The 15,241-nt window shown below is 45.1% G+C and overlaps 1 protein-coding gene across 2 annotated transcripts; it reads right to left on the bottom strand.

Annotated features, from left to right (window-relative positions):
- Window positions 1–4,140: 4,140 nt before the first annotated feature.
- LOC120456908 (segmentation protein Runt) lies at window positions 4,141–6,987 on the bottom strand. 2 transcript variants are annotated; one of them, XM_039644036.1, is made up of 2 exons: window positions 5,993–6,987; window positions 4,141–5,602 (listed from the first exon to the last, which is right to left on the bottom strand). In XM_039644036.1, the coding sequence occupies exons 1-2, from the start codon at window positions 6,714–6,716 to the stop codon at window positions 4,773–4,775; spliced, it is 1,554 nt and encodes a 517-aa protein (XP_039499970.1). In that variant the 5' UTR covers window positions 6,717–6,987; the 3' UTR covers window positions 4,141–4,772. The 2 variants fall into 2 exon arrangements, with proteins under 2 accessions (XP_039499970.1, XP_039499971.1); XM_039644037.1 differs by having other exon boundaries at window positions 6,002–6,987.
- Window positions 6,988–15,241: the final 8,254 nt, after the last annotated feature.

Below are 15,241 nucleotides of genomic sequence, written 5' to 3'. Positions count from 1 at the left end.
GGACAGCGGCTAGCCCCCCATCCCCCCATCCCCCCACATTTCCTGGCCCCAATCAAAGTCCCACCTCAATCACAAACCCTTTCATCCGTCACTCAATCAAAAATACTCAGGCGCCTGACAATGAACAAAAGACTTGGAAAAATGCTGTCGAAAGGATTCAATAGCCTTCGGCTCCTCAAATGTTTGGTTGCCCTTTTTTTCTGGCCACTACAACTGCTCGTCAATGTAAAAATGTATATGCAATTAATTACGGATTAATACTTAATTTAAAAATGAATTCCTAAGACTTTCTGAAAATTGTCACGTTGTTAAATGAATAATTTGAAAAGGATACCTTTGATAGATTTTCCAAAGTAAGGACATTCCCACGTCGAACTTCTGTTGCGTAAGAAGGCCCCCTTTGAAGGATATTCAATTAGCGTGAATTATTTTGTGCGCAGCATTTTAATTTCGCAAATTAAGTGGCTCGGACCGAAATCATCGGATGGAATGTTTTGGCTAGGGATCTCTAATCCCCAGCCATTGCAAAATACGCGACAGACTTGGATTTAGTTGGGGAAATCTCGGCTATTGGGGATTATGTTGGAGCAGCTACTAATTGGAGTTGTTTTCCTGGGCTTCCATTTTCCGGCTCAATCTAAGCGCATTAGAAAAGCGGAGGAAAAGCAGTCTGAGTTGCGGGTTAACCGCCAAGGCCCTTAGGCTTTTTATATGGGGGAATCCCCGACCAAATGAGCCTAAGTATTTCCCGTGACAGCTAACAAATTGCCAACATTGGCACTTAAATTGTAATGCCCTTTTAAAGGCCCGTTTAAAGTTTTCCCAGACAATTGACTTTGCTCGCGTGACACTTTGGATTTTGCGGGCAACTCGACCCCCCTAAACCCACGGCCATGGCCACATGCAATCAGCGCTGACCAACGCATTTCATTAGCACCAAATTAAGCAAAAATCACCCAAAAAAGGAAGCAAACAAAAAAGAGTCGTATTTTAGGGAGCATACAGCTGCAGTCAAGCTAATAGTTGCGATCCTATTAGAAAGGTTTAAAACCGTTTTAGCTCTTAACAGAAACTATCTGTCAATCTATTAAAATATTTGCCTAATTTTCTGAGAGTATATCTAGGATAATATTCTCGCACATGTAAAAACGTTTAAAAATATTTACATTTTAACTAATTTATATTGGATAATTTTTATACACGTACTTAAAGTACGCTAAACTAACTGATTATTTTTTTACATGTTAATTTGAGCTAAAACAGTAAGTTATTATAGTTTCTGCGCCGTGTTATTGATTTATTCACAAAGGAGAGTTTTGGTTTATAACCTTCTTGTTACGTTAAGCATTTAAACACATAATATTTTTTAACATTTAAATAAAATGTTATGACTGGCAACTGCCACTATTATTTGGAACTCCGCTATTTACATATTGGGAGCTTTGTTGATCGTACTCTGTATAAAGGGTTCTCCCCTCAAAGGCAATTGCACTTCGTTTGGTTAAAATACAAAATAAAGAAAAAAAACAAAACGAACTCGCCTCATTTCGATTGTAATTTGTTCGGGGGAAATTGGTAGGAAAAATGGGGGGAGTGGGCGCACAACAGTTCGTTTACCTTTTCGGCGGAGAACCCCCCAAAATCATGGCCCCGTGCCTCTTTGTAATTTCTGGCCAAGCATTTTCCATTGGCCATTTTTATATTTTCGGTTCATTTCGCTGGCCCCTCCCCCTGCATTTTCCGCCCCATCCATCGCCCATTTTCCCCATCTTGTTTGTTTTGTTTCGCTTGTGATTCGATTTGTTTCGCGTGGCGCGGTTTCGCGTATCTTTGTATCTTTTCACGGTGTATCGGTGTATCCCTTGCTGCAACAGTGCCTGTGCATGTGTCTTTGTATCTGAATATGCATCCAAATGTGCACTTTTTCCGACTGGCGATCCAAACCGCCAGTAATCACATGAAAAAACCTCAGAAGCGACAACAATTAAGGCAGCGACTTAAAACGAAACTTTGAGCAACAAATTCTGAGACTGCAAATGCAGTATAAAAGAATAATAGAAGTATATATTTCACGCCATGCCTATATGAGTTTACAATTTATTCACCAACAAAAAACCAACGATTTTCGTATAAAAACACCTCCAAATAACCAAACAGCAAGCACGAAAAGTAAAGCATTAATGCCTAACAAAATCAAACACAGAGTCAAAAACAAACGCAGCAAAAATACACGAACGCCAAAAATAAACGAGCAAGAGCCCATTACTTTTGTTTTAACAAAAAAGCGGCATACACTTTTCGCCTGAAAAAAGGAAAACACGACCCGAGTACGGGGGGCTGAGAAAAACATGGGGGAGTAGTGTACAACACATTGTGAAAATGTAAATTTTCCATTGATTAAATGCGAAAATGCAAGTGGTGGGCTGCAAAAGTGATGTGGTGCAAGTGGGAGAGAAGTCATTACGGCTGCAAGTATTTTTCGGCAAAATATTTGAGCAAATGCCAGTCATAAAATTCGAAATTCGCAGCTTCAATCGGATGCGCTTGGGTGAGGGAAATTCGCTCAAAATGTGTCTGCACATCGAAATTTCCATTTCATTTTTTTCTAATGGTTAATGGTTCGGTATTATTTTATTTTGGCATGCAATAGAGTTCATGATTTCTACTTTCAATCGCTTGTAATCAACAGTTATTAAAAAAATGTGTTAAGATTGAGTTGCGACCAATTGAGGGTCTTAATAGTTTCCCTCTGACAGCTCACCTACGGCGATTTGGTCAAGAGAGAAACCCCATCGTTCTGTCACCAAATCGAGGACCTGCGACCTTGACCAATCGAAGGCAAGGTCGGGCGGCAGCGGGATGACCTTGACGGGCCACACAAACCAAATGAACCAAGGTGTTGACCAGCGAAAGGAGATAACTCAGCGCGACTGTGCGGTTAATGGCCCCGACCAATTTCACTGCGGTTGGCCAACTGCATGTCCTGCATGTCCTGCATGTCCTGCTGCATCCAGCGTATGCTGAATGTCCTTTCTGCTACATCTGCATCTGTGTATCTGCATGCCGCATCCGAGGCTGTATCCTGGCTACGGAATCGAGTTAGTTATGCCAATTAATGCGGCAATTGTCGAAAAGCGAACTCCTGCCGACTCAACGAGGTTCCCTAATCACCAATAATCCGCATTAATTGCCATCAATTTGGGCTTTGGCCATGTCCATGTCCTGCGGTCAGCAGATGTCCTTCGATTAGCGAGAACCACCAATGACAGATTGTTGAAAATTTTCAGCATTTTTTAAAATCACTAAATTTGATTTTTGTATAACCAATAACCATCACATTTCTGCAGAAAATGCTATCGAAACAATGAATATAAAAATAATATAATATATTCCTGCTGTATGTTTTTATTTCTGTATAAAGTTGTTTTAAGCAACCCAAACTTAGATGGTTCTCAAAAATATCAAAACACTTGCGTTCTAAATGAATGGGAAAACCCAAGAACAACCAGTGCGATAGAGTGGTTCGAATTATGAAACTAATTATATACCCGAGATACTCAACCATTGTTTTGATTGATTAGCAAAAAGATTCTTTGATGAAAGTACCAGACACTTGGATTTTTCCCCCCAGCTGACAATCACAAATAGTTGTTATCGATAATGCTCAGTAGATAAGTTAATGGAAATATTAATTCGCGGTTGGGTTTTCCAAATGTTTTGGCTTGATAATTTAGCTTCGGGCTTTCTTAGGTTGCGAGGCGATTCATTGTCGCATTTTATTATCATTTAATTTTTGATTTGAAGTCTGCTGGCCATACGTGATAGGGAGTTCATTTTTTTAAAGGGAAAATCCAATTTTAAATAAGCGTTATTGGTTTATTAAGGTGGAATTCCCCAAGCAGCCGAAGACTGTTGGACAAAATTTTGGATTAGAAGATTAAAAAATGAAATCCAAAGAAAAAGTCGATACATTTCAATATAGGAATTGGAAAACTCTTAAATGTTGTTTGGAACCCCAATAGTTGGGAATGTGTTTGACTTTTAGCTGAAAGAGAATTCCTAAAAGTATTGGGAAACATTTTAAGAAATGAAAACAAATACGTCATATTTTGTAAATACTTTTTGTGTGTGATTTTTGTTTTTTATTTGGTTTTGTTTCAAATTCGATTTTTGTGTTAGATCTCTTTTCGCGCTAAAACTTATGGCTAGACAAAAAAATTGATTTCTCGCTTAGACGACTAGTTAAACATAATGATTAAAAATAGCTAAATTCGCATATTATCCATCGAAAAAAATAGGTTCTCAAAAAAAAAAGTTGGGTGTGTTACAACTAGTTAGCTATGTACAAATTGTTTTTTTTTTTTTTGTTTGTGTTGAAATGAAATTGAACTAAAGTTGGCTTTCTTGGTATTTTCTTTTTGGGTTGAGTTTTCGTGTTTTCTGCTGGGATTTGTAAAAAATCCTGGTGAAAATCGAGGGCCTGTGATTCAGACTCGTCGCACGATTTTATGAGTCCGAGCATAAAACTTCGCCGGAGTCTGATGTCCAGGATGGGGCTTCTTTGTCCTTGATCCTTTATCCTGCTGTGGCTGCTGCCGCTGTTTATCCTTCTTTTCCGCTGATGAGGCTGCTCCGTTTGCCGGCCGGAGGCGTCGTAACTTATAACACTATATCACAATTATAATTTTTGCCCGCTTGCCGCTCTGCGCCGCCGCTGTTTTATCACTTTGTTTTCTTCACTCCTCCAGATTCTTGGGGATCAGGATCAGGACCTAATAGGGCCGCCACACGGTCTTCTGCTGGACGGCGGCGCTCTTGATCTTGGTGGTCGTTTCCGGCGACGGCTGGCGGCTGCTGGCGACCGCTCCAGGACCGCTCTCGTGGTAGAGGGGCTTCATGGCCGAGGGCGCCTTGAGGTCGCAGCGCATGCGAAGGGGCGCCACATCCAGGCTCTTGTCCAGGTCGAACTCCGACTTGACCACGTCGATCTGCTCGTCGTCGGAGTCGCCGTCGCTGGCGGACTGCTCGTGGATGGAGCTCGTCTCGATGGAGGTGTTCAGCTTCAGCAGGACGTGCTGCTGGGTGGGCGAGGAGCTGGAGGGCCTGGAGGAGGCGGGGCTGACGTGGACCGGCTCGCTCTGGTGGTGCAGTGCAGCATTGCGAGCCCGCAGGCCCGCTGCCGCGGCAAAGTTATACGGATGGAAGGCGTGTGGCGTGGCTGCCTTGGCGGCGGCTGCGGCGGCCACATGGTTGAATGGGAACTGGGGCATGGCATAGGGTGTGGCAGGCGCCGCACCTGGTGGCGATGGCATCATGGCCGCCGGTTGTCCCGCCGCCGCCGCTGCCGCTACTGCTGCCGCCGGATGTGGATACTCGGCTGGCTGGACCGCCGACGAGGAGCTGGTGGCCACCGATGGATTGGGATTTGGCGACACCGAGGAGGCGGAGGACTTGGCCAGCGCCGGATGATGCACCTGGGCTGCCTGGGCGGCTGCCTGGTGGCGGAAGTAGTCCGCATAGCCGTAGGTCATGTACGCCGCATCCAGCCAAGCGGGATTCAGCATGAACGGGTTAAACGCGCCGGGATGGGGATAGCCATAGCCTGGAAGGATAATGAAAAAGAGCGGAAAGTCAGTAAAGCACAACTCGGGTTTCATCGGGATGCGTTTTAAAAAGGGTTTTGGGTGGGGGATTTGGTTGGCGGTAAAGGATTGCAATGGATATTCAAGTGCTAAAATCTTCAAGTTGTTTCAAAAGTGACTGATCATTTAAAGTTGGATTAAAAAAGGTTTTACTGATTGAAGATCATAAATAGTTCAAAGAACTCTTGGCAAATATTTTAAAAAATTTTAAGTTTATAATGAAATTAAAGAAATGCAACTAAGTTGCTCTCGAGATATGCAAACGATTTTTGAATTGGTTTTTGGGGAGGTTTTTGGGGATCTTTGGGAGTGGATCAAACTGAAAACATAACGGAAACTAAAAAACTCACTTTGCTTACTTCTTGGCTCCCGTGGCCCGTCGACGGTCACCTTGATGGCTTTGCTGTAGCTGGCGATCTGCACCGGATAGGTGGCAATGGTGATGGTCAGCGTGAAGGACTTGCCGCGTCCCGATCGGCCCACAAAGCGCAGATCGTTGAACTTGGCCACCTGGTTCTTCATGGTCGTGGTGCAGTTCCTCAGCTCGCCGCAGTAGTTCTCATCGTTGCCGCACTTGATGGACACCAATGTGCCATCGGGGACATCGTCCAGGGCGATCACCTTGAAGGCACCGGGCAGCGACTTGTTCGACCGCCAGTGGTTGGGCAGGGCGCTGCAGAGGATCGATGGCGATCCGGTCTGGGCCAGTTCGCCGTGGTACTCCTGCAGCATCTCGTGCAGGCTGGCGAACATGTCGGTCATCGAGCTGGGCATCTTGGCGGAGTTCTGCGGACTGGTGCTGGTGGTGGCGTTGCTGCTCGAGCTGGTGTTGTTCGTGCTGAGATCCGGGGTGGAGCTGCCGGTGCTGCTGGCCGAGTGGGTGCTCGTGTTGGCCAGACTCTGGGCGGGATTGATGGCGATTGCGGAGGCGGTGGCGGTGGCGGCATTGCTACTCTGCTGCTGCGGCCCAGGACCCTGAGCAACTGCGGCCGCAGCGGCGGCTGCTGCGGCGGCGGCAGCGGCCAGGACCTGTGTGTTGTTGGCCACCATGGTTGGACCCGCTGGCAGATGCATCTCGTATCCGAATGTGGAAATCGTAGCCGTAATCCTGGGGCTGTCGTCGATTGCCGGTATTCTATTCTATTGCGGATTCTCGGTATGCACTTCACTTTATCGGGGGTCACTTGGAAAAAATTCGTTTGGTCGTGTTTGGTTTGGGATTGGTATTGTTTCGCGATTTCGAACTCTGCTTCTTTCGAGCCTGTTTCTGTTTCGGTTTGTGTGTTTTCCAAAGTCGAAATCGATATTATTTCTCTGTGCGTTCTCGACACGCTAAAGTCGCTGAGTGAACTGATTCTCTGCTGCGATCGTTGGCAGTATTTAAAGTGGAATGCGCTGCTCGCCGCCTCTGCCGACGGCTCTGTCGGCGTTTGTGCCCCGTCCCACTTGCACGGCGGTAGCGCCGTCTCTTTCCCGCCCATTATCCTGGGCGGTATGGTGGTGTGGTTGGCTACCTACGCACACAGGCGCGCCTTTAAGGGTGCCGGGGCAGGTATATATCGGTATATCGAGCAACCACCATTGCCGCCGCAACAACAACCACAGCAAAAAATTTCCCATTTTTCCATTGCGGTCTCTCTGTGTGTATGGCTGTGTGTGTGTGTATGAGTGTGTCTGTGTTCGTGAGAGAGAAGTCGCTTGTTACTTGTGGCCGAAAAGGAAAAAATAACAGCGGAAAAAGGAAAATCGCACGGGCGAGAGCGAGAGAGAGAGAGAGTGATGGCCTGGAAATTGCACCAAAGAAAAACTCAAAAAAGAAATACACCGAGACTTTTCCACTCTCTCGCTCTGGCTCTCGCTCCCTCTCTCGCTTTTCCCCACGGGCGGTCTGGAAATTGTGTGCGTTTTCCTTTTCTTCGCTTTGAATAATTTTTTTTTTTTCGCCACGCACGCCAAAAGAAAACGGCCATGCAACAGTTTCCCATTTTCCACTTCCAGCGGCGCGCGTGTTTTGGCAGCCCTCCTGCGGATGGGGTCGCCGAGGGGGGGCGGGGGCGGGCGGTACAGGTAGGCACCCATGTCCACACGGGGAGTTCCCTTCACCATCACCATCACCATCACCTTCTCGTTCACTTCCCCTTCCCGAGCTGCTAGGATGCCAGGGGCGTCCTGCCGACAGGACATGAGGACTCAATTAGTCAGTGCGAGAAGGGATCAGGTTGCGAAATTATCATAAATATTATCACAAGCATCGGGAGAGCTATGATTACCCCCAATCCCAATCCTTGGGATCAAAGGATTGGTAGATAATACTATAATCAATTGATACGAAAGTGGAGTTCAGAAAATTAACCATATGATTTTGAGATCTAAAATGAACACAGGACTTCAAATATATGACAGTATATTTATAAATATTTATGTAGTTATGTTACACGATTCCCTAGATGATGTGGATGGTATACCATCACAAAATTATTTATCTTTTCTTTATATTTGTATTTAGTATTATATGACTTATTTATTCATTTATTTAAGGTATTTCAGCACCATATACCATTTTTATTGCGGTCTTTCAGACTTAATCGTTTTAATATTCTGTTCAGAAAACTATTAATAATCGTATTCAACGATTATAAAATTTCATTATAATTAAGTTATGTTAAGTAATTTAAGATTATATCTAATTATTAAACATATACACGTGTGTAACCATACGTTCCATTGTTTTAGAATGTCCCAAAAATTAGTGCTTCATTCAAAATAATCAGAAATCCCCGGCTGATCATATTACGGCACACTGATCCCTCACTGTTGCTCAATGTTTTTCCCAATTCCGCCCAAATTTACTTCATCGCCGATCGCCGATCTCCGATCTCGGAACTCGGAACTCGATCAACTGATCTGCAATCTCCGATCTGGATCTGTCCAACTAACACCCATTGTCAGGTCCGGTCCGCTTCCAGTACTATCTCGAAATTCACTGCCACCGATCTCTGCGGGGATCGAACTTAATCCTAATGCTGATCGGGCGATTATCCTGCGATTAGTCATGTAAATATTTGAGCGCCTCTCAGTTCGTGTGGCGCAATCCTCTTCGATTTCATTTCCATTTTCGCTGCCTGCGATCGCCGATCCTTGATTGGATCAGGTTTAGCTAGCTGATCGGATTTAATCTGATCCGGAAGTGTCATACTTGGAAGAACATCGAGTGTCTTAGGCCGCCTGGCGGAAATCGACGGACAGCAGATGAACTCCCTTTAATCTATATATTTATCTGTATCCGTATTTTTAAGTTTCCAGGTTTCTACTTTCAGCTTAACTAGCCCATCGTGCTTAGCAGTTACATAATTATTTAGATTACGAAACTCATCTTTAAATAATAAATATGAACTCATTTAATTCACTTTAAATAATAACAAAGGGCTGTCTAATTTAAATTTAATTCTTGAGTGCTGCAGAAAAGCACTTGACAGCATAAGCTATATATTGGCACACTATACTTTTCCAGAATTCTAAGTAATATTTTCAATTTCGTGAACACCCATTTCGCGCAGTGCAACGCAAATCAAGTGCCTGACTGGCCAAAAAATTGCGGCCCACCAAAACAACCTTAAAAACGAGGCCACACAGGACCCGCGAGTTTTCCGAGGTCGGGAACTCTTCCAACCACCGGGAGGAGTAGGAGAAGGAGAAGAAGATAGAGCAGGAGCACAAGGAGTGGGGAGCATTGCCATCCTGGTAGGGGAACCACGAGGCAAGACCAACCAAAATGTCGCGAGAACGCGCCGCTCTCAGCTGGACATTATAGACGCACACTTCCAGTAAATCCTGTGTATCGTGCGCGGCCGCTCGCTGCGAAGGACCTCGTGTCCCTACACCGATTCCACGCCATATAGCCCCGGGATATATGGCAGGACAGCGCAGGTTTAGCGGGCGTGCGACAAGGACGCGATTGCCGATGGGCAATGGGCGATTCACGATTGCCGGTTTCCCGGGAAATCAGCGCTTCTGTCGTCGCTGCTTGGATCCTGCTGCGATTCCTTGGCAATTTGCGACAGGAGCTGCCGCAGCACGCGCATCGCAGGACCCGCGGGACTGCCTCACAGAGATCACCGAGCACCAAGTACCTGCTCTCCATACTGAACTCGTTGCGAGCCCACAGGAGCCAAGGATCAACCCTTTTTTATGGGCCCTCCGATGCTTTTTTTGCGGCCCCAAAAAAGTGGGAAAACTACGGTCTTACGGGCTTTCAAGTACCTGTGATCCTCAGATGTATCACCATATACAGCACCTCGCAACTCGCACCTCAAAAACAGGTAGTCCAACCGCGCAATCTTAATCCTTTGCTTATGAAAGTCAATCTCCCGGATTAAGCAGCACGCCCCGCAAATATTTTGGCCGATTAGCCGCCGCCACGGGCCATAAACTATGGTCCCAAAAAATATACTACGAGCATGTGATACGGGAAATGCCTACCTGGCCACCAAAAACTCAAAAGACTTCGCTTTTTAGTGGGATTAACGGAAGGCGGATTAAGGTGACAAAAATCTGTATTCTAGTGTAATTTGGCTAAATAAACTATCAGCGTAATTAACAATTTCTTTACTTACCCCCAACAGAGCAGCCCCAAATATTACTTAGTGCAGCTATTATTTACAGCAGTATTTTTAGTGTTCAAGCGATATCTGTGAGATGCGATTTCACTTATGCAAATGCCATGCGCTCCCCGAATAAAGATCCTCCAAATGAATGGCTATCGCAACAACGATCTCTGCAAGATCTAGCTCCGAGGAGCGGACGGAGGAGAACTCCGTTCATCCCCCAATCGCCTTGCCGCTCTTGCCGATTTGCATTACTCATGTACATACGCGAGATCCCTCCCCCTCGCAGAAAGAGACGGCACGAGACGAGCGAAAGAGAGGCAGCTGCGCTCGATGGGCAAGGGGTGGGGGTAACCGCAGAGATCGGCCAACCGTTGGCGAGAGCAGATGGTACGGAAATAGCAGACATCCAAGAGGGGATGATTTATTAGTAGGGCGATCGTTGTATCGTTGTGGGAGAGAACGAGACGGCTGCGGCGATCGTGGCTCCGCCTCTCCTCAGGGAGCTCCTCGCTCAGCCGTTAACTGGGCAATACTGACGGCACATGGATCCATCCCAGGCACAGGACTCAGAACCCAAGGATATGCACTGGGCCCCAGCAGAAGCTCAGAAGCTCAGAAGCCCAGAAGCGCCAACAAAAAACAGCGACAGAGAGCGGAAAACTCTGGCTCTGGCGCCGTGGAAATTCCAGTGGCGCAGGGGAAATTCTCACGGCCGATTCTCACAGCAGAATAAAAACAAAAGCGACTGCCAATCGAGGCACATTTTTGTACTCTTCAGTGTTTGGTTAATTTAACTATTCCAAATGACAAGCTTAAGGGTAATCTAAAAGTAAAACTAATAAATAAAACAAAATAAAATAATATGTAGAACGCTCTTAGTGCAACTTGATTCATTTCACACAAGCTTTAAACGTATTTTGGAGTAAAAAGTAAATAACATAACAAATAACATTTATAAAAAATATAATGTTAATGTATTAACATCCAACAAATGTATGTAAAGTAAGAAATAACGGGCAGAAAACAAATAAATGTCTCACAAAATGCTACTAAATAGTTCCTTAAAAACGTATTTAAAAATATACTGAAAAAGTGTATTTAACAATTTGTGCCGCCAATTTGCGCATTGTTCTTTATTTACAAAAAGCAGCAGTGGAAAAGCGAAAAAGCGGGCAGCGCGGCGGCAGCAGAGCGACTGCGACTGCGACAGCGACTGCGGCTGCGGCGTTGTGTAAGTGAATTGTGGTTTGTTGTTTTGGTTGTGGCGCTGGCAGCGCTGCCGGCAGCGACGTCGGCTGCGGCTGCGGCTTCCGACCGCCCACCCTCCCCATCCTCACCCCCTCCCCCGCCGGCGACGTCCTTCAACCCTCGGAAAAAATTACACCACAGCCGGTTCACCACTTTCCATTGGAAAACGCTTGTTTGAGTGATTTTTTTTCTGCGTTCTGGGGGTGTTTTTTATTTTCTTTCGTGTGGTGGAAAACGGGGAATGAGTGTGTTTCGGGTTTCCTTCTGTTTTTCTTTTACCTTTTCCTTTTTTTGGTTTTGGTTTTCTGTTTTTTTTTTCTTTGCCTTTGCCTTTGCCTTTGCGACACTCCCACAAAATTGTGTTTTGGTTAGGTGGCCATGCATTGGCTGGCTTTCCACCGTTTTCCACACAGTTTTCCGGCTGCCAGCTGTTCCTTGGCCCGTGTGCGCTACTCCATCTTGGCCCAATCGTGCCGGATCCTCGGATTCTCGTATCCTTGGAATGCTTGGGACACATGTCATGAAGATTTCAGCATTTTTCAGATCATTTGTGCTCCTTGTTTGCACATATTTCCTCAGTTTTCCTCGTTGACTTGGCCCCTCTCTATTTACTTTCCAACAATGGATGTTTGGCAGGAGCGATCCGTAACCATTTTGAATGGACTTTCTTTTGGGCCCGCGACAATTAGCCGAGGAAAAATCGAAGAGGGAAAAATTGGTGGGGGGAAATGCAGCTGTCCGTTCCGCGTTGAAATCCTAATGATCGCCGGCAATTGTTACACATGTCCTCTCCGCTACAAATTGTTTACAAAAAAACTCCCAAAAAACGGGAAACAGTAAAGAAAAGTCGGAGGAGTGTGCAAGTTGTTTCTATTTGTTGGCACAACAAAGGTCCTTTGGTTATGTTTCGGGCTGTTTTTGATCAAAGGACACTTTTCGTGTCAATCGACATCGTTTTATTGCATCTTTTGATATTTATAGTTATTTTATATCAATACAATTCATTTGATTAATGGTTTTTAACTCAGAACCTGGGCTGTTTTTTCTTTTTGAAAGTTACTGAATGTTAATATGGGACTTTTTCCTTTATTGTGCTTCACATATTATTTTGTTGCAGTACGAAATGTTATTAAATACTGTCTTAAAAGGGGTTAGATCTCAATGCAAGGCCACCCTCTACAGAAGTTCGATGTGTTCTTGATTAAATATTTTTTCCCACCAAGCGATCCTCCATTTTTTACTGCTTCCCCCACCCCCCTTCGTCCTTTCGTAACCCTCTTTCCCATGCACTCCTGGCGCTAACTTCTGAACTGCAACTTTTGGCTTTGTATAGTAAATGGGTGTATATATCAAAATCGCGGCTATATACAGCCAGCACGCTCCGCAGACACACACACACACACATGCCCTCGAACTTCCGATGGGCAGACAATGTGCAGATTAGAGCTGGAAATCCGTTAAGTCCGCCCGAGGAGTGCGTCCTTAATGCGATTGCGAGCGACCCCTTTTGGATTTTGGATAGCGGCCAGGAACCCAGGAACCAGTTTTCAGATCTCTTCGCAATTGATATGTAAAAAACGCACTCCGCCTGGGTATCAAATTTCGCATAATTGGCGGCCATTTTGAAGTGGCATATGCCGCGCCATTCGCTTGTAGGGTATCGCGTGGCATCGGGCGGCTTGAATGGTCGGAGTGGTCGAGGACTTGGCTCCTCTGCTGCGCCTTCGTCCATGGCTTTTCCTCGATTTTTTCCATCTTTTTTGCATTTTCCTGCCATTTTCCCCACTTTTTTCCAGCTGCTATTGTGTTTTTCTCCCTTTTCCAGCAGTGGCCCAGACTGCCGAAGGGGGTTTTGTTTCCGTTTATTTAAATTTTCCAGCCTTAGTCATTGGTATAAAACCTTTTAAGTTATTGTTAGTAAGCTAGTTAGTTAAGTAATATACTTATTTCGCAATGAGTCACAATCATTTATATTTTGGTCTTCAGATAAGTTGGGTTTGCCCCCTTGAAAAGTACGCCCCTGTTACGTTCGCGGCTCCATGACAACTCTTTTTTACCAAGTTTGTATCGCTCTCTCTGTCCGTTTGGCACGTTCCGTCTCTATCTGGCTGGAAAAACGGAGAGCGCGTCTTGGAAAACGCTCCTGTCCGCCGAACGTTTCATGTTTCAATTTTGTATTTTTTTTTTTTTTTGTTTGCCCCGTTCCCTTGGCATTTCCTTTTCCTTTCCACCCCGAAAAGCCAGACACCGAGTGGGTTAAAGGGGTGGTCTTCCGCCGGCACTGGGGGCGCGCGGGGGTTAAGGGCGGCGGCAGCTGCGGCCACAAAACTAGTTTGGCTTTGGCTTTGCCAGAGAGAGAGAGGTCCTTCGGCCTTCGGTCCTTTGGTTTCGTTTGGTCCTTTGGTGCTTGGGCGAATAGAGCGGGACGGCACGAGTGGGCGAACGGGGCGGGGGTTAAACCATATTTTCCACCCACTTTTCTGGTTTTTCCTCTGGTCGACCGTCTTAGCCCACCAAGGGTTGCAAATCAAAACGCGGTTTGCTGGTTTGTATTTCTGGCCAAAGTCGTCGTAACTTTTCAAGCATCTCCGCGCGGGAAAGAGACGGGTAGACGGGTGCAAGCGAGACGGAGACAGAGCCAGGGATGTGGGGTTAAAAATAAAACCAAGAAAGCAACGCTCGACATTAAAGAGTTCTCAGCGCCATTATTGACACTTGGGTGCACCGAAAAGAATAAAACAAAGTTTTCTCAAATTTTTACAAAGCGTACATATGTACATACATTTAAGATTATAATTAAATCGCTAACAAAAAAACACTATTTTTTGGCATTCTTGTGAAAATTAAATTTAAGACTATAAATAATTTTAAAATAATAGGTCATTAGGAGAAACCTCTTTCGTATTAAAATATGTAAATAAAAACATGACTTTTTGTAATTTTTATAATTTAACCTAGTTGTATGAAACGTAGGCTTATAGTAATTTTGAGCAATGTTTGGGGGGTTCACACCCCCCGCACTCCATATCCCCCATAAATTGTAGCCCCTCTTACTGGAAGTTGTCAAGTTGTATGCATAATTGCCTTGCATTTTTATGCCCAGCTTGCGCAGTTTTTTACGCTCTCTCATCGCCCCATCTCTGTCGCACCCCATATGGCCGTCTCTCTCTCTTGGGGCTTGGCCTGCCCGGCACTGTGGGGTTAAGCCATTTGTTTGCCGTTCTGCTGTTTGTGTGCAATTTTAGTTTGGGATTTTCGTGGCATTTTTGTGGCCTTTTGTCTGGTTAACCGTGGTTGGTTATTGGTCAACACAGAAAGAGATGGGGCGCTCGAGTGGAAAGAGAGGGCATGCGAGGAAGCGAGTGGGTCGGAAGTTTGTCAATGGAGTAAACCGCTAAAAAAATATTAACTTGACCAAAAATGCTTGATTAACTCGCGTCTCGATTTAAATACGCACTTTAAATCAGATTGCAAACAATGGAGCTCTGCTCTACAGTCATACATACATACTTATGTATGTATGTATGTGAACACGTATGACCATGAAGAGTTATGGCAGGACATCAGGATGGCTATAATCGATGTACACATGTCGACAAATGGACAATGATGTTGGAAGAAAAAGGCTTAATTTTGAATTCGATGGGATATGTATCGGGAAACGTACGTTCAAAATTTATATATATTTATAGACAGCAAGGACAATTGTTCTAATAACTGTGTAAATAATTGTATTCAATTTTA

Source organism: Drosophila santomea, chromosome X, assembly GCF_016746245.2.
Source record: "Drosophila santomea strain STO CAGO 1482 chromosome X, Prin_Dsan_1.1, whole genome shotgun sequence".
NCBI classification, from domain to species: Eukaryota; Metazoa; Arthropoda; class Insecta; order Diptera; family Drosophilidae; genus Drosophila; species Drosophila santomea.
Note: the sequence above shows the minus strand (reverse complement) of the source record. Positions and strands in the feature narration are given on the sequence as shown.

Excerpts from the sequence above, each read along its gene's own strand:
- LOC120456908 (XM_039644036.1), bottom strand. The coding sequence starts at position 6,716 with ATGCATCTGCCAGCGGGTCCAACCATGGTGGCCAACAACACACAGGTC. Across the intron at positions 5,603-5,992 it reads GGAGCCAAGAAGTAAGCAAA|GCTATGGCTATCCCCATCCC; the intron begins GTGAGTTTTTTA and ends TTATCCTTCCAG.